Raw genomic sequence first — 23893 nt, 5'->3', positions numbered from 1 at the left:
TTATACCAAGGATATATTGCAAGACATCCTTCCCCAAGGACCCTCAACTTTTTTTGCATATGTATATTTCTTTGGTAAAACAATTCAAAAGTTGATAACTTGCATCCATTCGTTTAATTTTAGAAATTTAATTTGTCTCTAGCATTTGTTACAAGTCACCAATGTCAATTTGTTATCATATCCCATTCACACTTTTCATAGTGTTGGTGTTAGCTGTTCCTTGATTCAAGGATGACGTCTACTCAGGTTTGCTTGTTTCTGCCATTGGTCTTTATGAAAGTGAACAGGCCAATTCTGTACCCACAGATCTTTCGGCACAAGGGGAAGAACATCTCATGAGGTAGTGGGATCCATGTTGAATGGATCCAAGCCAGTTGATGAAGTTTGAAACCTACAGCGATCTTTTCCTTGAGAATAGGTTCATTCACAGGCTGCAGCATGACAGATCTTTGCTTCTTAATTATTCACTCAATGTCCAAGCTCACTCTTTATGTTCTCTTCCCCCCCCCCCCCCCCCAAAATCCCCAACTGGGTGCCGAAAGATTAGGAGCGTGGGACTAAAGTGTAACCAAAACTTGAAAATAATGAAAAACAGGCTGCAACCTCTGGCAGCCTATATACACATGGTACATGTCCTCAAGGCCACAGAAATTACAGGCAGCCTGGGAGCCCATGAACCATATTAACCTTCTATTACACTGGACTGCTGCATGCAACACCATCTGAATGATTGACGAGGGTGAAGTGCTGAAGAATGTGCAGCAGCAACCTGTATAGAAAACCCGTCTGTGCAGAACGAAAAGGCACAGAGGGAATTTCCGCCAAACAGCTCAAATTGTAGGCTGAAGTTCCAGAGGGAGGTTTTGGGACATGGGGCCAATGCAAAATTCCGTCAGAATGGGGGATTGAATTTAAATTCCATCAGCTGCCACAGTGGGATCTGAACCAATTTCTCCTGCACATTAGCCTGGGTGTCTGGATTACTGGTGACAGCCTCTTAAAGGGGCACTATAGCAAAAGACAAAACTTCCGAGGTAATTTATAAGTGGACTAATTAATCAAATTAACAAGTTCAGTTAAAGTGATAGCATCTTAAAAGGGCACTGTAACAAAAGGCAAAACGTACGATCTACTGGCCACGTCCCACCAGAATCGGGCGCGTCACGGCCAGTTGATCCCGGGAGAGGCCCCCCTGGGATTCTCGATGACGTTGTGCTTTGTGAGATCTAACCAGATCTCGCGATCTGTGTGCGGGACCCAGTCTCGCATGGCTAAGTGCAAGCCATGCACTTAGCCATGCTGCCGACAGATCAAACGGCCACTCGATATCTATCGGCCTTTCTGCAGAGACCCCAGCCAGTCGCAGTTCAGTATTGGTCCCCACAAACGGGGACCAGGTGGAATGGCATTGGGTGGGGAGGGGGGGTGGCGATTGGAGGTCCCCAGATGGTTGTCATCTGGGCAAGATGGTACTCTTGCACTGTTGGTGCCACCTGGACACCTTGGCATTGCCAGCCCAGAATGGACTCTTTTTTTTTTAGTTAGATCACACCCAGAATCTGACAGATAGCTTATCTGATCAATTTAAAATGTTTTTGTAAGGATTGATAAAGCACTCCAGTCCTGCGGTTCCTACCATATCTTTTTATTAAAAAAGTAAAAAATATATACAAGGCCAAACGGTACAAACACTAATTTTGTGTTGGAGAAACAGGGTACGCTCCCCTCAGTACCAGTGTACGGGGAAGGGGGATGGATACTCTGATTATTAAAGCAGTTCATAACACATTTCTACAAAAAACAAATGGTACAAACACTAAACTTTGCGCTGGAAAGACCAGATACCCTCGCCTCTGTACCAACAGAAGGGAAAGGAAGGGGGTGGTGGGGAGAGAGGGGAAAGGAGGGTGGTGAGGAGGGAGGAAGTCGGGGCGTTGGTGGAAGGCGGCCCAATAGGACACTGCCTGAACTGCAGTCAATCTCTTCATATTCTTTTGAGCACCAATAAAAATAAACAAATGGACAAATTAACTAATTGACAGCCTCTTAATGGGGCACTGTAACAAAAGACAAAGCATTAAAGGAAACTAATCCAATTACCGGTAAGTGTGATTCTCTTTACATGCGCTCTCAGTCCTTAATCAAACAATTCCCATCAACTGTGTATCTTTAACAACATAATCAACCATTAACAGATTCCAATTTATTCCCTTAAACTCAACTTTATAACATAGGTAAATAACTACAAAGCAGTCAAAAAGAAAAATGTTTGATGTTTTCTATATTTCTTACAATTTATCATAACATAAAATGCTCCTCTTCTAGGACCTCCCACAATTTCTTTGAGCAAGCATTCCCCTTTGAGAAATAATGTCATAATTGGAGACTTGCTTCAATCCATTAAGATCTCTTTTCTCTCCAAAAATTCCTTAATACCAGTAAGGTCAATCCTCAACCTTTTCTCAGTGATACACTTTGTCGATTGAATATTATCCCAAAGAGAACGCGGAGAGAGGCCACACCCTTGACCAAGCTGGCATTTACCCAGCAATGTGGGAAATTGCCCAGGTGTGCATTGTACACAAGAAACAGGACAAATCCAACATAGTCAATTACCGTCCTATCAGCATACTCTCCATCATCATCAAAGGATTTATCAACAGTGCTATCAAGTGGCACTTACTCAGCAATAACCTGCTCATGGAAGCTACGTTTGGGTTCTGGCAGGGTCATTCAGCTCCTGCCCTCATTAGAGCCTTGGTTCAAACATGGCCAAAAGAACTGAATGCCAGAGGTGAGATGAGAGTGACTGCCCTTGACATCAAGGCAGCATTTGACGGAGTATGGCATCAAGGAGCCCTAGCAAAACGTAAGTCAATGGGAATCAGGAGGAAAGCTCTGCATTGGTTGTAGTCATACCTGGCACAAAGGAAGACGGTTGTGGTGGTTGGAGGTCAATCATCTCAGCTCCAGAACACTACTGCACAAGTTCCGCAAAATAGTGTCCGAGGCCCAACCATCTTCAGCTTCTTCATCAATGACCTCTCTTCCATCATAAGGTCAGACGTGGGGATGTTTGCCATGCCTGCACAATGTTCAGCACAATTTGCGACTCCTCAGATATCCAGGCTTGGACTGACAATTGGCAAGTTACATTCGCGCCACACAAGTGCCAGGCAATGACCATCTCCTACAAGAGAGGATCTAACCATCGCCCCTTGACATTCAATGGCATTACCATTGCTGAATCTCCTGAAATCAACATCCTGAGGGTTACCATTGATCAGAAACTGGCTGAGCCATATTAATACTTTGGCTACTAGGGCTGGTCAAAGGCTAGAAATCCTACGTCGAGTAACTCACCTCCTGACCCCCCAGATCCTGTCCACCATCTACATGGCACAAGTCAGGAATGTAATGGAATACTCTCCACTTGCCTGGACGAGTGTAGCTCTAACAACACTCAAGAAGCTTGACACCATCCAGGACAAAGCAACCCGTTGGATTGCTCCCGCTTTCACAAACATTCAAACCCTCCACCACCGACAAACAGTGGCCACCAAATGTACCAGCTAAAAGATGCACTGCAGTAATGAAATGAAAATTGCTTATTGTCACAAGTAGGCTTCAAATGAAGTTACTGTGAAAAGCCCCTAGTTGCCACATTCCGGCGCCTGTTCGGGGAGGCTGGTATGGGAATTAAACCTGCGCTGCTGGCCTTGTTCTGCTTTACAAGCCAGCTGTTTAGCCAAGGTTCCTTAGATGGCACCTTCCAAACCCATGACCCATGAAGGACAAGAGCAGCAGATAACTAGGAACCTCACCAACTGGAGGTTCCCCTCCCAAGTCACTCACCATCCTGACTTGGAAATATAGCGCCGTTCCTTTGCTGTCGCTGGGGCAAAATCATGGCACTCCCTCCCTAACAGCACAGTGGGAGCACCTCAGGGACTGCAGCAGTTCAAAAGGTAACTTGCCACAACCTTCTGAAGGGCAATTAGGGATGGGCAATAAATGCTGGCCTAACCAGCGAATTAAAAATGAATTAAAAATTTTACAAAACTATCCACGTGGCATTTAATAGGCACACTTTTCTCAGAATGCCCCTTGTGTGGATTTTCTTGAGAATATTAGGGAATTACAATCGCCTATCCATTGCTTTCAAGAGTGCTAGTATTTCTGTGGTACTTTTAGCCACCCTTTTCTTGGCTCCCCAGGTAAAGGGACATGGTTTTCCATTTTCACCCACCAAGAATATGATAAACCCAACTGTTCTCAAATGCCAATCTGGAAGTTTGGCATGGGAAGCAGTACCAAAAAGGACAAAATCCTTAACGGTCATCGAAGGTTGGCAACTTGAGTACGCATTTCTCCAAATTTAATTTATCTAATGTTTTATTTGCCCTCAGAACCTCCTCAGCGTTTCATTATAGGACTAACTTCCAGTATGTCATAACTGGCATTGCAACTTGTGTGAGTGCATCACCAGTTTAACTGTTTAATCAAGCTTCTTATGCTAAATCGGTTCTTAGGGGAGGCAATGCGTAGTGGCAATGTCACTGATTAGTAATCTAGAGACCCAGGGAAATGCTCTGGGGACCTGGGTTCAAATCCCAGCAGGCCATATGGTGAAATTTGAATTCAGTAAAAGCCTGGAATTAAAAGTCTAATGATGACCATTGTTGTAAAGACCTATCTGTTCACTAATGCCCTTTAGGGAAGGAAGACTGTCACTTGTTGAATCAGTCATCGTTAACCTGGTCTGATCTACTTGTGATTCTTACCATTGTGATGGGCAATAAAGGCAATGTAATTGGAAGCCCCCTGTAGTCAGCCTCTGGGTAGGGTGGCATTCTGCACGAGCCCGGGAGTGCCCTGCCTGTGTGAGTTGGTGTGCGGGGGATCCCCTTTTAGGTGAGTTGGGGTACTGGCTGCGTCAGGGATGCCAAGAGATCGAGGTGACAGCGATCATAGAATGATAGGGTTTCATTTTGAAGGTGAGAAATTTTGGGTCAAAGTCTCGTGTTTCAAAGGTAAATGAACATAATTATCAGGATGTGAAGGCAGAGTTGGCTGAAGTAAACTGGGAAACTAGATTAAAAGGTTGGTAGTAGACAAGCAGTGGCAGACCTTTAAGGGGATATTTAATAACCCTCAGCAAAAATTTGTCCCTGTTAGAAAGAATGGTTCTTTGAGAAGGATACATCATCTCTGGCTAAATAAGAAAATTAAGTATCAGATTGAAAGACATAATGTACAATTCTGCAAAGATAATGGTAGGTCAGAATATTGGACAGATTTTAAGAACCAGCAATGAACGACCTGAAAAAAATAGAGTTTGAGAGAAAGCCACCTTGTAATATAAAACGGATAGTAAGAGTTTCTACAAGCATTTAAATAGGACAAGCATAACTAAAGTGAGTGTTGGTCCTCTGGAGAGTGAGTTTGGAATTAATGTTTGAAATTAAGGAAATGGCAGAAGTATTGAATAAGTATTTTGTGTCTGTCTTCACTGTGGAAAAGGACAAAAAAAACAAGGACTCTGGCAGGAGCTATAGAACATAGAACAGTACAGCACAGAACAGGCCCTTCGGCCCTCAATGCTGTGCTGAGCAATGATCACCCTACTCAAACCCACGTATCCACCCTATACCCGTAACCCAACAACCCCCCCCAACCTTACTTTTTAGGACACTACGGGCAATTTAGCATGACTAATCCACCTAACCCGCACATCTTTGGACTGTGGGAGGAAACCGGAGCACCCGGAGGAAACCCACGCACACACGGGGACGACGTGCAGACTCCGCACAGACAGTGACCTAGCCGGGAATCGAACCTGGGACCCTGGAACTGTGAAGCATTTATGCTAACCACCATGCTACCGTGCTGCCCAAAATCTTACATGCGACCTTCTCCTACATGCCACCTTGTCCTACATGCCACCACCGGAAGTCATAATTTTTTTTAATGAATCTCGCAATAGAATTTGGCTGTCATGTGCTAAGATGACTGTTTTGTAAACAAGCATGCTGCCTTCTTCCTTTTATGAAATTGTCAGGAAAATAGCAGCTGGAAAGTCTTGATTATGAAATGTATGATAAATGGAAAACTTCTCATTTTAAGCCATGTTTTATTAAAGCTCACTAAGATGAATTGATTATGTGCTTGCAGTTGGGAAGTCACACTTGGAGCTGAATTTTTAGGCCTCAGGAAGGTTAGGAACAGAAATGGATAGGGCCCAAAAATTCCAGCGCCAGCCAGTGTGCTGATTTCTTTTTTTTTTTTTTTATTATTTTTTTTTTTTTAAATTTAGATTACCCAATTATTTTTTTCCAATTAAGGGGCAATTTAGCGTGGCCAATCCACCTACTCTGCACATTTTTGGGTTGTGGGGGCGAAACCCACGCAGACACGGGGAGAATGTGCAAACTCCACACAGACAGTGACCCAGAGCCGGGATCGAACCTGGGACCTCAGCGCCGTGAGGCGGTTGTGTTAACCACTAGGCCACCGTGCTGCCCAGTGTGCTGATTTCTTGATTTTGTTCTTGGCACTGACAAATTTAGCAAAGGCAGACTCTAGGCTGGTAGCACTATTCACTCCCATAAGCCAATTGGGCTCATTAAGAACCTTGCTAAGCATACTGAAAGGTTGAGTGGGATTTTCCAGTCAGTTGCCATTTTAACAATGTGACAGAGTGCTGCCGCAGCTAAAATTCAGGCATTCACCTCTGGCTCCTTGGCCCTTTTTTTATTGAAGCTTTTTAGTTACCATTCATGCAGACTGCTGCTCCAATTAAACTTGAATACCTGTGATTGGTTCAGGTTCAGGGCCTGGAAACAGTCCCAGTACCTTTGTCCCACTTCTGGAAGGAATAATCAACCTCAAAGTGAATGCATGTTGCAGAATTAATGCTACAGTATTTTAGGATTGTCTTCAAACCACAGCCATTAACTGCAGTTCTCACAAAGTGTGGATTTATCCGGCTGTGACTGGCGCAGAAGTGACTCCCTATGGTATCGATAAATGATACTTGTAGCATAGTACATTTGTGGTCAAACTCAAAAGAGATTGATAGCATTAGACATAAACCAATATAATTGTTTAAAAATGTATGTAGTCAGCGTCTCAATACATGTATTCTCATTTTGAAATCAGAAAATTGGAATTTCTGCTCGGGTGTTATATAAAATGAAATGGCTTGTTGAATTGTAGCATTCTATGCAGGCATAAAAATCGTTGAACTCATGGACAATCTCTGTGTTTACATTTCCTAGGTATAATAATGTTTTGGAGGCTTGTTGTTTACACCCTGACATAGAAAGTTTACCATATGGAGACATGACTGAGGTAAAAAGTATTTTGTTCACCAGTGATTTGACACGCATGTGAATTTAAAAAAAACATTTATTTGGGTATTTGTAGTTTTTATAATAATAACAGCAACATAAACATGGGCAGCACGGTAGCACACGTGGCTACCACTGTGGCTTCACAGCGCCAGGGTCCCAGGTTCAATTCCCTGCTGGGTCACTGTCTGTGCAGAGTCTGCATGTTCTCCCCGTGTCTGCGTGGGTTTCCTCCGGGTGCTCCGGTTTCCTCCCACAGTCCAAAGACGTGCAGGTTAGGTGGACTGGCCATGGTAAATTGCCCTTAGTGTCCAAAAAGATTAGGAGGGGTTATTTGGTCATGGGGATAAGGTGGAAGTGAGGGCTTAAGTGGGTTGGTGCAGACTTGATGGGCTGAATGGCCTCCTTCTGCACTGTATGTTCTATGGTACATAAAACATTTCCATCCTTATCCCGTGCTTCACACCCCCAATAATGAAAAATAGCCTAAATTCTCCTCCCCCCCCCCCCCCCCCCCCCCGCTGGCATTTTAATTTTCTCCGAGAAAGTCGCGAACCGCTGCCACCTCCGGACGAACCCCAAATCGACCCTCTTCAGGCAAACTTTATTTTCTTAAGACTGAGAAAGCCAGCATATCATTAACCCAGGTCTCTAATTTTGAGGGCATCGAGTCCCTCCACATTAACAGGATCCGTCTCCAGGCTACCAGGAAGGCAAAGGCCAACCAATATGTCAGCCTCTTTAGCCCCCGGACTCCCGGTTCTTCCGAGTGGACATGATTTGCTGGGCCTCCCACGCACCTCGCACACCTGTCCTCTACCCCAAAGAACTTGCTCATCCGGGCCACCGTCATGTGTGCCCAGTGAACTACCTTAAATTGTATCAGGCTAAGCCTGGCACATGATGAGGATTTGTTAACCCTGCCCACAGACCTGCCTCTATCACTCCCCATAGCTCATCTTCCCACTTGCCCTTTAGTTCCTGTATCGGACTTTCCTCCGCCTCCATAAGTACTTGGTAGCGATCTGATACCTTCCCCTGTCCCACCCATGTTCTGGACACTACCCTGTGGTGGCAGGAGCGGGAAGGTCGGAACCTGTCTTCTCAAAAAATCTCATACCTGCAGATATCTAAACCCTGCTGGCAATTCAAATTTATCCTCCAAAGCCTTCAAGGTAGGGAAGCTCCCGTCTATGAATAAATCTCCCACCTTTACAATTCCTGCTCCCTGCTATCCTCAGAACCCATCATCCAGTCTACCTGGAACAAGCTGATGGTTGTTGTATATCAGGGCCCCAAACCAATGCACCCTCCGCTCTCCTGTATTTCCTCTACTGCCCCCAGATTTTCAGAGCTGCTACTACCACTGGGCTTGTGGAGTAACGGGACTGCGAGAATGGAAGAGGAGCCGTTATCAGTGACCCCAAACTTGTTTCTTACAACACGCCACCTCTACTCGTTCTCACGCCGACAAATCCCCCCACCCCCCATTTCCTAACCATGGCTATATTAGCCGCCCAGTAGTAGTTACAAAAGTTCGGCAGCGCTAACCCACCCTCGTCCCGACTACGCTCTTCACTCGCGGGTTTTACCCGCCCACACAAAGCCTAAAATCACCTTATTCACCCGTTTAAAAAAGGCTCTCCACGCATGCGAATTTTAATGTGCAGAACCACATTAATTGGGAGCACAGGTCAGAAATAGAGCTGACAGCTCTTTGGGAATGATTTTTTGACCTCGTCTTCCTTTAGGCTCAATTCCCACAAAACATGGGTTAGAATTTATTCCATGTTGTTAATCTATGCATTCATTGAACCATTACAGTGTACAGCTTTGTTGTTTGTTTGGACATTGCTGCACCAGGATTTGTAGGAATGTATACCTTGATTTTGTGTATAGGGTCAGAAAGTGCAGTAAATTGTGGCTGTAAAGTACTTTTGAGTATCCAGAGCTCATGAAAGGTGCAATATAAATGCAACTCATTAGTTCATTTTAAATATCTTCACCACAGTAACAAGAGACCTAGAGCTGGATTTTTCTATTGGGAACATGTTTTGCAAGTTGGACCATTCCTCAACTCGCAACTTGTACTCCTGATTGATTTGCAACTTTCCCCAGGATCTTTGTCTCTTCCCACCACCAGGTTCAGGTTCTCAATGTAATTTGTGAGCCATAAACCAGTGAAGCTGCAGGTGCAGGATGGTAAGAAGGCTCGCCTCGATTCCTGGCAACTTTAGCACTATTCCTAACATTCTTTAAAGGCCCCCTAAACATCACCTCTCACCCCACCTCCTTCCCTGAGCCCAATCCACTGCAACCATATTTCCCCATCCTTCCACTCCCATATATCCTCCATAGCACTCGCCCAGTATCAACAATGTACAGCCTTCAGATTCCATGCAATATCGATGGAAAATATTTTACATTCCTTGGGGGAGAAAAAAACAATTCTCCATGTAATGAAAGCCTCCATCAAAACATTATCAGTAATACTAAGGGGGAAAAACAGATTCTACCATGTGCAAAAATCTTAAAAAACTTATAAACCTATAAGTTTGAATCAACAAACCAAAAACCACATAAGGCATAATCTGATACTGCATCCTTTTAGAGCTGTTACTCATTCTCAGATGAGAAATACATTAGCACTTGAAACTCAGCCAAACAATCAATGTCCAAACAATAATGTACTCTCTGAGATGGAAGGAACAGCAGTGGTGTGACTCAATTAATTGGGAACAAAGTCCAATAGCAAATGCGTTTACCTGCGTGTTTCATATCGCTCACAGTGCCGAGAAACACATGGCTATACAAAGTGACTAGCATTGTATAAGTGGCGTCAGTGTGAAATGCGTGGCCCAGGCTGCATATAGTCTCCTTTTGCACACTGGGGAGTGCGGAACCCACCCCCCACCCCGGGACACCCATGCAAGGCACCTTGCCCCGATCGCACACGTGCAAAATATGCCAGATTCCATATTGCAGTTCCCTTGCCAGCTTGCAGACCACCTGGGAACCTTAGTGGTGGCAGGCTGGCATCCAGATGGCACTGCCAGGTTGGCACTGCAAGACTGCACAGGTGGCACCAGCAGTGCCAGGGCACTATCCTGCCCAAAGGGCATGCAGCTGGGGGCCTCCGATCCCCTGGGAGACCCCTACGAGTCCCGTTCCGTCTAGTCCACGTTTGTGGAGACCAGTACTAAACGCTGCTTGCCCAAGGTCTCTGAGGCGAAGGTGATGAATCCCAGTAGCTCAGGAATCTTCACATGAGAGTGAAACTAGCTGTATCGCTCTAATATGCAGACTTCCCAAACATTAATCACGCCACAATGATCACGTTGGATCTTGTGAGGCGTTAGAGCCAGCTAGATCCTAGGAATGCAGTCTCCCAGCTTTTATCAGCCATGCTGTGCCACACCATGCTGCTTTACGGGTGCAGCATGACCATTGGATCGCACCCAAAGTGTTCATTTCAATTTCAATAGATGGGAGCAGGTGGTTAGATTTTTTTGTGTGTCAAAAGTAGGTTTTTAAATATCAGCCAGAGCTGCCAATCGATTAAAATTGCCATACAAACGGTGACAGGACAGTGTGTAATATTTCTCACTGCATTATGATACTTTCTCCATTGGCAAAGTACTATAATGCATGTGAACAATTACAGAATACTGGTGACATATGGGTCAATGTACCTTTATAGGACCTATCCTGAATCACTGCATTAAAAGACACCTACATTCAAATACACATAATAGTAACATTTAAAGGTGTGAAAACTTTTTACATTTATCTTTTAAGAATGTTATTCAACCCCTCAACATTGAACTCTCAAACCCAGCATGCTTTTACGTGCTTTTAATCTGCTTACAAAACCCCACACCATCAGACAAAATTGATGTGCAGGATGACATCTGATTTCTGTCATCCATTTAAAATGGGGAATCGAATTTCAACGGTTGCAGGTGTGTGTTTTACACACTAGGCATTCCCAAATAGTGGAAAATGATGTGGGATCGGGAATGCAGAAGAAAAACAGATTTTTTCAAAATGAAAAATCAGAGTAAGACCAATAATTTACTAAAATGTGCCTCTGAACCCAGATGAACATTTGGTCCCTAAAATTTGACATAGCTCAATCCCCCCAAAAAAACATAAGCTGGGATAATGGAGTCAATTGTGATTTCTTGTGTATCATCCATTTTAATTGTTTCAGCTGCCAAGGACTCAAGCTCTGAATTTCCCTCCCTAAAACCTTTCTGTCTCCCTTCTTTTGAGCCACACCTTTGAACCTATCTTTTTGATTATGCTACTGATCATCTGACCTAATATTGTCGTGTGTGGTTCATTTCAAATTTTGTTTTATGAGCTCTTGTGAAATATCTTTATTACTACATTAAAAGAGCTATATAAATTAAAGTTGTTGTTGCTCATTCTCTTTTTTTTACAAAACCTATTTGCCCATTTATATCACCTTTTTTAATGTAATAAAATATTCCAAAGTGCTTTAGAATGACTTAAAAAGGGGGGTTGATGATTAAAGGCTTGATTCAAATAGGTGAATTTTAAGGAGGCTTTTGAAAGAACAGAGGAATGAAGTTTTCACTCACGCTATTGTATGTCTGCTCTGATGTGCAGTAATTTTATGCAAGACAAATTCTTGTTCACAATTTAAGGAAACTTTTATTTTCATGAATAAGTAAAAGTAGGTTATGCTCTTACCAAATGGAAGCTATTCATGATTTTGAGAATCAACCAAGGGCAGAGCTGAAGGTTTTCCTCCAGAATGAATAATGTTGGCAACGAGCAGCTTTGGAGATTGTTAAAAAGACGTGGCTGGGAATGGGAGTAGGAAGAAGCCAAGGGTGAGTGTGTGAATTCAGGATATAAACATGGAAAAGGGACAAGGAATAGATTATAACACAATTGCCCAGTTGCATGCATCCTGCTTAAATATAGGGTCCTTTTAGTAACTGGGGTAGGAAGGGAATACAAGCTGAATGCCACCTAGCCTGACTGGTTTATATGAGCACAAGTGAACTTTTACTTCCTTTTCTGCACTCTTGCAAACTGTGATTGTTGCTGGGGTACGGTTTTATGGATCCTAGCAGTTCTCTTACCCCTTATCTAAGTAGCCATTCTTCATGTGTGATCTCAAACCAGTAAATGTTGGAAGCTCGAAAACGGGCAGCTACCACAACTGAACCAGATTTTGTCCTTCCCAGTGACTACAGCAGTGTATTTTCTAACAGGAGATCACTGGACATCAATCAGGACCAGGAACCCTGGCTGAATTCCTTCACTTACTGTTCTGGGTCAGTTATAGCACCCCCCACTGGTATGTTTTTAACTGTTATACCCATCACTACTGACAATTAAACTGCCAAATCATTAATGAAAGCTAATGCAGTCATTTTCCAGAAAATGTGTTCATTGATCGGGGGCATTTCATTTTTATTTTATATTATGGGTCAGGCGATTAGGGCATAGTTAAACTATGGCTGTTATAGAAATTTGACATGATGCATGTAAAACTATCAACCATACAAGTTATATTTATTTCTGATAATTGTGATTTATTTTTACATTTCTTGTAATCTAGGTTGCTGAAAGTCCATATTAATCATAACATGTGTTATGCATTATTTTTGAACCAAGCAAAATTGACTGACCTTGTTTAAAAAAAATTACAATTCAACATTGTGAAAAGCTGAAAATCATCACAATGGTTGTAGCGTAACACAACATTCTCAGATATCATTAGCTTTATACATCTTTATCACAGGTTGGAGAACGTGGTGCCAACCTCAGTGGAGGACAGCGGCAGCGGATTAGTCTTGCACGTGCTATATACAGCGATCGAAGTACCTTTTTGCTGGATGACCCACTGAGTGCTGTAGATGCGCATGTCGGAGCGCATATGTTTACTCATGCTATTAAATCAGAAATGAAGGGAAAGACTATACTCTTTGTAACCCACCAGCTTCAGGTAGGTACACATTCAATAATACTCTTTTTGAATGAAAGTTGCCCTCGTCCCAGAGACTGCTCTTTCCTTTGCTCCTGTGAAGCAACATGGGATGTTTTATTATGCTGAAGGAGCTTTCTGAATATAAACTGTTGTTGTATGAAAGGAGGAGCTGATTTTTCTCAAGGAACCTTTCATGAACACAAATTGACATTCATTGAAAGCAGATAAGCATCCTCTGAGTGAATCACAACCAATAGAGCTCCTCAAACGGGTCTAGAAATCTCAGCATTGGATACCTTGAAGTTCTTGGTATACTAAAGCCTTAAGCGCTTAGTTTGCCCTGGTTTTTGGGAACTACTTCTGAGGTTGTCACAGTCTGACAACTTTATTCAGAATCCAAAAAGGCAGCACAGTGTTCCGGTTAAAATGTTGCAGAATTCCTTATTCACTTTGACTCTCCTCAGCTTTAACAATGTGACACTCCGGATAATAGTCTGAATTCACGGTTTATACCTGAAATTCTTAAGAAAGGCATCCTTCGGCTTCAGTATCTTAGGTGGTGCCCTTATATTGTTTGACTAACTGCAATATTTGTTCCTCCTCTTCATATCCCCTCAATCTTTAGGACTCCATACCATTTATTTCTTCTGATCTTGGGTTAAATCTGTTTGTATGCATTATTTGAAGGTGAATAAAACTTCACATTGTGAAAATTCCATTACAAATGGAAGGCTACATGGCAAAATGGTGACACTTGTATGAAAGCATTAATGGACATAATTGTGTTAATTCATAATGGATTAGTTTCATTGATGCAGTGATAAATTCAGTTGCCTCAAATTGATCACTGTCACTGCAGTTACAATTCCTAAATTCGGAAAATATCAATCACTGACAAGTGTCATGAACAATGTATAACTTTGAAAATGCTTCTTTGGTGATCATTCACTAACAAGTATAATTTTCCAACAAAGAAACTCTGTGTTACTGGTCATGGGTTCTGTGGGTTCTTGCATGGCTGATGAGACTGATCCATGAGTCACATCTTTGACCGCACACGTGGCACGTTCCGGGAGGTGGGATCGGTCCTTGGGTGCTAGATCATTGTATTCCTTTCTCGGGATCTTTTTCCAGGTCTCCTCTTGCTGTCAGGTGTCCTTGCAGAATTGTATCTGTTCAATCAGGAGGTTCCTCCAAGTAGGTCTCTTTTGAGCAAGGGTCTCCCAAGCTTTGATACCTATCTTGCATTTCTTCAGGTAAGCCTTCAGGGTGTCATTGAAGCGCTTCCTTTGTCCTCTCTTGTTTGGAAGCTTTCCTTGAGTTGGGCAAAGCCTTCCTTGAGTTGGGCAAAGCCTTCCTTGAGTTGGGCAAAGAAGATTTGCTTTGGCAGTCAAGACTCTGACATCCTAAGCACATGGCTGGCCTAGCAAAGATGGTTTTGGATGAGCATAGCCGCGATGCTGGTGCTCTTGGCTCCATCAAAGACACCGCTGTCAGTAAGCCTGTCCTCCCAGCTGATGCAGAGAATCTGTCTCGGACAGCATTGATGGTACCTCTCCAGGGCCTTGAGGTGGACTATACTTAGTCCAAGTTTCTGAGCCATGTAGAAGAGTTAGGAGGACGACTGCCTTGTACACGAGGATCTAGGTGTCAGCACAGATATCACAATCGTGAAAGACTCATACTTAGGTGTCCGAAGGGGGCGCTCGCGGATTGGATATGATGTTGGATGTCCATGAGCGATGTCAGTTTCGTTTTCTTCTTGGATTTGAACCGGTCAAGGTTGAAAAGTTTTCCATCCATCCTGTAGACTATATAGACTCCATTAGGAAGCTTGTTCTTGGCAAGGTGAAGAATGGTGCTGATGAAGATGGAGTAAAGGGGGTGATGACACAGCCCTGCTTGACTCCAGTCTTGACCTTGAAGATTTTTGTCTTATTTCCATCGGTGAGGCCTGTCGCCAACAACTTGTGGAGGAGTCTGAGTATGTTGATGAATTTCTCTGGACAGCAAACCTTTGACAGGGTCTTCCATAGCACCTCTCAATTGACTGAGTCAAAAGCCTTGGTCAGATTGATGAAGACCATGTAGAGTGGTTGCTGTTGCTTCTGGCATTTCTCTTGAAGTTGCCAAGCAGTGAAAAATCATATCTGCTGTTCCACAGTTTGGTCAGAAGCAACACTGGCTTTCCAGCAGTATTTCTTCTGAGACTGGGAGAAAGCCGCTAGCGAGGATTTGGGTGATGATCTTTCCGGCGATGAAGAATTGGGAGATTCCTTGGTAGTTCCCACAGTCCGCTATGTCTCCTTTCTTTAAGATGGTGGCAATGACTGCATCCCTGAGGTCGGCAATAATTTCTTCTCTGTCCCAGATTTTCACGAACATCTGATGGAGATGACGGATGATCTCTTCTCCAGTTTGAAAACCTCCGCTAGGATCCCATCCAACTCTAGTAACAAAACAACCGCGGTAACACCCCAAGAACAATACCCACCCAACTTCAAAAGCAACTACAAACAAAAGAAAAAAAACCAAAAGAACACCCAAACAACAAAAGGGAAAGAGATAACACCCGCCACATCCCACAAACCCATGTACACAGTTCTCCCTCCCAACGAACCAACCCCCCACCGCCTCCCTCCCCCGGGTTGCTGCTGCTGCCGGCTTATTTCCCTACCGTTCTGCCAGGAAGTCCAGGAAAGGCTGCCACAGCCTAAAGAACCCTTGTACTGATCACCTCAGGGCAAATTTCACCTTCTCCAATTTAATGAACCCCGCCATATCATTGATCCAGGCCTCCACGCTTGGGGGCCTCGCATCCTTCCATCGGAGCAAGATCCTCCGCCAGGCTACCAGGGACGCAAAGGCCAGAATACCGGCCTCTTTCGCCTCCTGCACTCCCGGCTCCACTGCAACCCCAAAAATTGCGAGTCCCCAGCCTGACTTGACCCTGGACCCTACCACCCTCGACACCGTCCTTGCTACCCCCTTCCAAAACTCCCCCAGCGCTGGGCACGCCCAAAACATATGGGCGTGGTTCGCTGGGCTCCCCGAGCACCTAGCACACCTGTCCTCGCCCCCGAAAAACCTACTCATCCTCGTCCCAGTCATGTGGGCCCTATGCAGCACCTTGAACTGTATGAGGCTAAGCCTCGCACAGGAAGAGGAGGAATTCACTCTCTCCAGGGCATCCGCCCACGTCCCCTCCTCAATCTCCTCACCCAGCTCCTCTTCCCATTTACCCTTCAGTTCCTCCACCGAGGCCTCGTCTACCTCCTGCATTACCCGGTATATGTCCGAAATCCTCCCTCCTCCAACCCACACCCCCGAGAGCAACCGATCCCGCACCCCTCGTGGGGGCAGCAAGGGGAACCCCTCCACCTACTGCCTGGCAAACGCCCTCACCTGCATGTACCTAAACATGTTCCCCGGGGGGGAGCCCAAACTTCCCCTCTAACTCCCCCAAGCTCGCGAACCTCCCCTCCACAAACAGGTCCCTAACCCCTGCCCTGTGCCAGCCCAGAAATCCGCCATCAATGCTCCCTGGGACAAACCGATGGTTCTCCCGTATCGGGCCTCCATCGAGCCCCCCACTTCTCCCCTATGTCGTCTCCATTGCCCCCAAATTTTGAGGGTAGCCGCCACCACTGGGCTCGTGGTATACCTCGTTGGAGGGAGCGGCAGCGGCGCCGTTACCAGCGCCTCCAGGCTTGTGCCCACACAGGACGCCACCTCCATCCTCTTCAATGCTGCCCCTTCCCCGTCCATTACCCACTTACGCACCATCGCTGCGTTGGCAGCCCAATAGTACCCACAGAGGTTGGGCAACGCCAGCCCCCTTTCCCTGCCCCGTTCCAGGAACACCCTTCTCACCCTTGGAGTCCCATGCGCCCACACAAATCCCGTAATACTCCTGTTGACCCTCCTAAAAAAGGCCTTCGGGATAAGGATGGGGAGGCACTGGAACAGGAACAAAAACCTCGGGAGCGCCGTCATCTTAACAGACTGCACCCTCCCCGCCAGTGACAGCGGTAACATATCCCACCTCTTAAACTCCTCCTCCATCTGCTCCACCAACCTTGTGAGGTTGAGCTTGTGCAGGGCCCCCCAACTCCCAGCCACCTGGACCCCTAGGTACCTGAAGCTCTTCCCTGCCTGCTTCAGTGGGAGCCTACCAATCCCCTCCTCTTGATCCCCCGGATGCACCACAAACAACTCACTCTTGCCCAGGTTCAACTTATACCCAGAGAAACCCCGGAATTCACTAAGAATCCTCATCACCTCCGGCATACCCCCACCGGGTCCGCTACATACAGCAACAGGTCGTCCGCATACAGCGACACTCAATGCTCCTCCCCACCCCGCACCAGGCCCCTCCAGTTCCCTGACTCCCTCAATGCCATGGCCAGGGGCTCAATCGCCATCGAGAAGAGTAAGGGGGACAGGGGGCACCCCTGTCTCGTCCCCGGTACAGCCGAAAGCACTCCGACCTCCTCCTGTTTGTGGCTACACTCGCCATCGGGGCCTCGTAGAGCAGCCTCGCCCACCGGATAAACCCCTCCCCAAACCCAAACCTCTCCAGCACCTCCCACAAATACTCCCACTCAACCCTATCAAAGGCCTTCTCCGCATCCAATGCCACCATTATCTCCGCCTCCCCTTCCATGGCCGGCATCATAATGACATTGAGGAGCCTTCGCACGTTCGCATTCAACTGCCTTCCCTTCACAAACCCCGTCTGGTCCTCATGAATGACCTCGGGCACGCAATCCTCTATTCTAGTGGCCAGGATCTTTGCCAGCAGCTTAGCGTCGGCGTTTAGCAGCGAAATCGGCCTATATGACCCGCACTGCAGAGGGTCCTTGTCCCGCTTCAGGATCAAGGAAATCAGCGCCCGTGACATAGTTGGGGTCAAACCCCCCCCCTCTCTTGCCTCGTTAAAGGTCCGGACCAACAGGGGGCCCAACAGGTCCAAATACCTTTTATAAAATTCCGCCGGAAACCCGTCCGACCCCGGCGCCTTCCCCGACTGCATGCTCCCTATCCCTTTGACCACCTCCTCCAGTTCGATTGGCACCCCCAGTCCCTCCACCTGCTCCTCCTCCACCCTCAGGAATCGCAGCTTGTCCAAGATGCGCCCCATTCCACCCCCCTCCACCGGGGGTTCCGACCGGTACAGTTCCCCATAGAAGTCTCTGAAGACTCCATTAACATCTACTCCCCTCCACACCACCTTCCCAGCCTTATCCGTCACTCCCCCAATCTCCCTGGCCGTGTCCCGCTTTCGGAGCTGGTGTGCCAGCATCCTGCTCGCCTTCTCTCCATACTCATACACCGCCCCCTGTGCTTTCCTCCACTGAGCTTCAGCCTTTCTGGTAGTCAATAGGTCGAATCTGGCCTGAAGGCTACGCCTATCCCCAGCAATCCCTCCTCTGGAGCCCTCCGCATATCTCCTATCCACCCGCACCATCTCCCCTATCAGTCTCTCCCTCTCCCTCTGCTCCCCCCTCTCCCTATGGGTTCGGATGGAGATCAATTCCCCCTCATCATAACCTTCAATGCCTCCCAGACCGTCCCCACTCGGACCTCCCCGTTGTCATTGGCCTCAAGGTACCTCTTGATACACCCCCGAGCTCTCTCGGCCACCTCCAAGCGCCAGAGCGGACGTTGGTCCCTCTCTTCCCCCAGCCCGAGGTCCACCCAGTGCGGGGCATGATCTGAAATGGCAATGGCGGAGTATTCCACATCCTCCACCCTCGAAACCAACTCCCTGCTCAGGACAAAAAAAATCAATCCTCAAGTAGACCTTATGTATGTGGGGAAAAAAGCGAGTATTCCCTGGCCCTTGGCCTCGCAAACCTCCAGGGATCTCCCCCCCCCCCCCCCCCCCCCCCCCTCCAAAATCTGGTCCATAAATCCCCTCAACACCTTAGCCGCCGCCGGCCTCCTACCCGTCCGGGACTTGGATCGATCCAATGGGGGATCCAGTACCGTGTTGAAGTCCCCCCCCATGATCAGGCCCCCCACCTCCAGGTCCGGAATGCGGCCCAACATACGCTGCATAAACCTGGCATCGTCCCAATTTGGGGCGTAAACATTCACCAACACCACCTGCTCCCCCTACAGCTTACCACTCACCATCACATATCTCCCGCCACTGTCAGACACCACATTTAACGCCTCAAACGACACCACCTTCCCCACCAGGATCGCTACCCCCGTACTCTTCTCATCCAGCCCTGAGTGAAATACTTGGCCCACCCATCCCTTCCTCAACCGAACCTGGTCCACCACTCTCAGGTGTGTCTCCTGGAGCATGGCCACATCCGCCTTCAGCCCCTTCAGGTGCGCAAATACCCGGGACCGTTTGACCGGCCCATTCAGCCCCCTCACATTCCAGGTTATAAGCCGGATCAGAGGGCTCCCTGCCCCCCTCCCCTGCCGATTAGCCATACCCCGTCCCTTGCCCACCACCGGCCAGCGTCCCCCGCTCTGCCAGTTTCCCACGGCGGCAACTCCAGCACCCCCTGCGTCCTCCAGCTCCTTCCTGACCGTTTCAGCAGCAACCCGGTACCCCCCCCCCCCCCCCCCCCCCCCCCCCCCCCCCCCTCCCCAGGCTAGGACCCCTCCTAGCCGCGCCCCTCCCTCCATAGCACTCCCGTGAGCCAGCTAACTTCTGCTGACCCCGGCGACTCCCGCCCTAGCTCCGACTCCTCCCCATGTGGGACTACCCCCCCATGTGGGACTACCCCATCTCAATCGTGCCCGTCAACGGTCCCCCCCCCCCCTCCTCTTGCGCGGGAAAAGAAAACAGCCAGCAACGACCCGCGCTTCTCAGCCCCGACCCCGCCCCCACCATCTCCCAGCGCGGGAAACCCGCAGAAAGCCCGCACTTTCGCCCTGCCCGGCCCCGCCTCCTCCAGGTCTACTCCCATTGTCAGTCCCCCCCACCAGCTCCCCGAACTCCCCGTTTACCCCCCTGCCCGAACCCGTCCACCAGACCCCTACAGAAAAACCCACATAGAAAAGACAAATCGACATCACCCCAACCACCCTAAGGCCAACCCACATCTTGCATTAAACCAAGCAAATACAAATACAGTATTATAAAGCATCCCCCATCTTAGACCCTCAGTTTGAGTCCAATTTCTCGGCCTGCAAAAAGGCCCACGCCTCCTCCGGGGACTCAAAATAATGGTGCCGATCCTTATAGGTGACCCACAGACGCGCCGGCTGCAACATGCCGAACTTCACACTCCGTCTATGGAGCACCGCCTTCGTCCGGTTAAACCCAGCCCTCCGCCTCGCCACCTCCGCACTCCAGTCCTGGAAGATCCGCACCTCCGTGTTCTCCCACTTGCTGCTCTGCTCCTTCTTGGCCCACCGGAGCACACACTCACCATCCACGAACCGATGAAACCGCACCAACACCGCCCGCGGTGGCTCGTTCGGCTTGGGCCTCCTAGCCATAATTCTGTGGGCCCCCTCTAACTCCAGGGGCCCCTGGAAGGACCCAGCCCCCATCAGCGAGTTTAACATAACCGCCACATAGGCCGCCAGGTCCGACCCTTCCTGCCCCTCCGTGAGGCCCAGGATCCGCAAATTCTTCCTCCTCGACCGGTTGTCCAGCTCCTCGAACCGCTCCTGCCATCTTTTATGGAGCGCCTCGTGCATCTCCACCTTCCCCGCCACGGCCACGGCCTCATCCTCCCTTTCTGAGGCCTGCTGCTGAGCTCCCGGGTCGCAGCCCCCTGGGCTGTCTGGGTCTCCATCAGCTCCCTGTTGGTTACCTTCAGCGACTCCAGCAGCTCCAACTTAAGCTCCTGGAAGCAGCGCAGCAGAGTCGCCTGCTGCTCCTGAGCCCACTGCCTGAGTTCCTCAAGTCCTCCGCCGGCTGCCATTTTGTCTTCCTTCCCCCGCTTTTTCAGGGGTGCTTTCTCCGTTTTTCTCCTTACCCCACTCCTGGTCCGGACCATATGACCGTAGGGGTCGACTCCTGTCCTCTTCCCACGTTGGGATTTGACGACACAGCTCCGTTGGGGGCCCTGAAAAGAGCCCCAAAGTCCGTTTTCAGTGGGAGCTGACGAATGTACGGCTTAGCTCCGCATTGCCGCCACAGGAAGTGCTTTTAGAGCATACCTTGAGTAACGTGCCCGCTGGACAGCCAACTGAAGTTCCATGTAAAGGAATTGGTGAATGAACAGTTAATGGTGTATATCAGCTCTTCTTGGCATTATAATCTGTGAATATTATTATTTAGCTTAAAATATTTTTTTTAAGTTTTCCTGAACTAACTTTGGTTTAACTAATATTGTTTAATATCACATTTTGTCTAAAAAGTTAATTTCAGGTATAAATGAAATTTGAACAAAGAAATGTGAAAATTAAAAAGTACAAAATATATATCTTCTGCGTTCTTATGCACGTGCTTATCTTTTATAGTATCTTGTCGACTGTGATGAAGTACTATTCATGAGGGATGGATGTATTGCAGAACAAGGCACACATGAGGATCTGATGTCTCTTAATGAAGACTATGCCGCCCTGTTTAATAGTATGCAGCAAGCTGTAAGTTCAACACACTGAAAACTAAATCACAATTTAACTTGTAAATGTGGATAGGCGGCACGGTGGTGCAGTGGTTAGCATTGCTGCCTCACGATGCCGAGGACCCAGGTTTGATCCCCGCCCCAGGTCACTGTCCGTGTACAGTTTACACATTCTGCCCATGGCTGGACGGCACGCTAAATTACCTCTTAATAGGGGGAAAGAAAAGGTAAATGTGGATATGACAGCTTCTGGGAAAAGCAACAGTGCAGTGTGTCTCTTCACCCATACTCCATACCTGTTTAATCATGATTAAAAAGCTGGTAAATTATTTTGGTATTTTTTATTCCTCCCTTCTTAATTATCTATTCTCCCCTGTTCTGATCGTGTTGACTCCAAGCTAGGATTTAGTTTCACAGGTGTCAATGTCTAATACCTCAACTAATTGGCCATCTGATTATAACTAGCACCAAGCGTATCTTTGTGTTCATACACATGCACATCGAAGAGGGCTATTACAAATTAGAGAATGAAACAGACTTTCCCAATCTGTGTGTAAACTGTACTGAGCCATTTAGGTCATCCTAATTTATTTACAATGGATCACGATTCTACATTGGCATGATTGCATTAACTATTTTATACCGAATCATGAGCCGCGATCTACCGGTCTCGTCGGGTTACGTGAAATGTAACTGCCTTGTTACGTCTCGCGAGATCAAACGAGATTTTACAAGGAATAGCGATCTGGATCCTGCCCACAATGGGCGGGATCCAGATTTGCATATCCAAATGTGAAGTCAGGCTCACTTGAATATATTCATGCAAGAGTTACCCAAAGCGCGGGATCTAAGGTCCGCTCCTCGGAGATCCCGAGCAGGTGATCGGGGGCCCATGGGTGGTCAGGCTCTAGGTAGGGTGGGACCTTGGCACCCCCGATGCCACCTAGGTACCATGGAACTGGCACCCTGGCAGTATCACCTGGACACCCCAGCAGTGCCACCTGGGTGCTACCATGGCACTGACCGGGTTCCCAGATGGCACAGCAAGGCTGGCAGAGGCACTGCTAGGGTGCCAGGCTGGCAGTGCCAAGGTGCCTGGGTGGCATCTTGCTTGTGCCGGTGATCGGGCTCGGTGAAGGGTGCGCTGGGGTGCGAGGGCTTGAGGACCCCTCATTGGTAAGTTGGGGCATTGGGGAGCCCAGAGGCCGTGGTGGGGTTTCAGAGATTATCTCTTCCAGCATTGGTGAGCGGAGATCATTAGTGCAGGAAATGGGACTAAGTGTGGCCTCGGCGAGGGGTTCTCGCCGCAGCCCAGAAATGAAGCAGAGTCCCATTTAATAGCGGGGCTGTTCTCCGTACTGCCAGCGCCAGGAAATAACCGGCTAAATGCGCCCGACACGGGACTCTTTTCATTTCCATTAAATCATCCCCATGATGTTAAATATTTCCAGCTGTCTGCCTGTACTCCCATTAAGATTTTGGTGAACTGGGTAATTATGTAGATTTGGCAGTGGAATATTAGTATCTGCATTGACCTCCCAATCCTGTACAAATATAGGGGCAGCAATTTTCGCATGCTGGGATTTCCTTTTCCATCACTGAAACATTAGTCATTGAATGTACCCCAGATCCTGACCGCTGCCCTGCAGCCATAAATGTCTGTCGGCAGGGCCAGGACAAGAGACACGGAAGGGTGGGGGTTTATGGTATGGGGGTGTTAGTTTGTAAAGACCAGAGGAGGAAACGGCACAGAGAGGCAGACTTTAGGGAGGGCCTCTAATCAGAAGAGGGAATGCAAATTCCTCCCTTCTTCCCACCAGACCCATGAGCAGCCGGGCCTGCCAGCCATCCCACCCCTCCAATTGCCCTGAAAATTACATCTGAGTGGGAAATGGTTATTAAGTGGCCATTAATTTGAAACATTAGGGTGTCACCTTTTGGGTAAGGACCGATCACCCAAGGCCTTTCCCACACCCTGTAAAATTGCAGCTAGGTGAAGGGCAGACAGGTAGGTGGTATGAAGG

General features: G+C 47.6%; 1 protein-coding gene across 3 annotated transcripts in view; it reads left to right on the top strand.

Annotated features, from left to right (window-relative positions):
* Positions 1-23893, top strand: part of LOC119951991 (multidrug resistance-associated protein 5-like) — a 269580-nt gene that overhangs the window by 137956 nt on the left and 107731 nt on the right. For all 3 annotated transcript variants that reach the window (XM_038775439.1, XM_038775440.1, XM_038775441.1), the window contains 3 exons: positions 7281-7353; positions 13135-13338; positions 21763-21888. In XM_038775439.1, coding sequence (XP_038631367.1) covers positions 7281-7353; positions 13135-13338; positions 21763-21888 — 403 coding nt within the window. The remainder of the gene's footprint in view (positions 1-7280; positions 7354-13134; positions 13339-21762; positions 21889-23893) is intronic.

This window comes from Scyliorhinus canicula, chromosome 17, assembly GCF_902713615.1.
Source record: "Scyliorhinus canicula chromosome 17, sScyCan1.1, whole genome shotgun sequence".
Lineage (NCBI taxonomy): Eukaryota > Metazoa > Chordata > Chondrichthyes > Carcharhiniformes > Scyliorhinidae > Scyliorhinus > Scyliorhinus canicula.
Note: the sequence above shows the minus strand (reverse complement) of the source record. Positions and strands in the feature narration are given on the sequence as shown.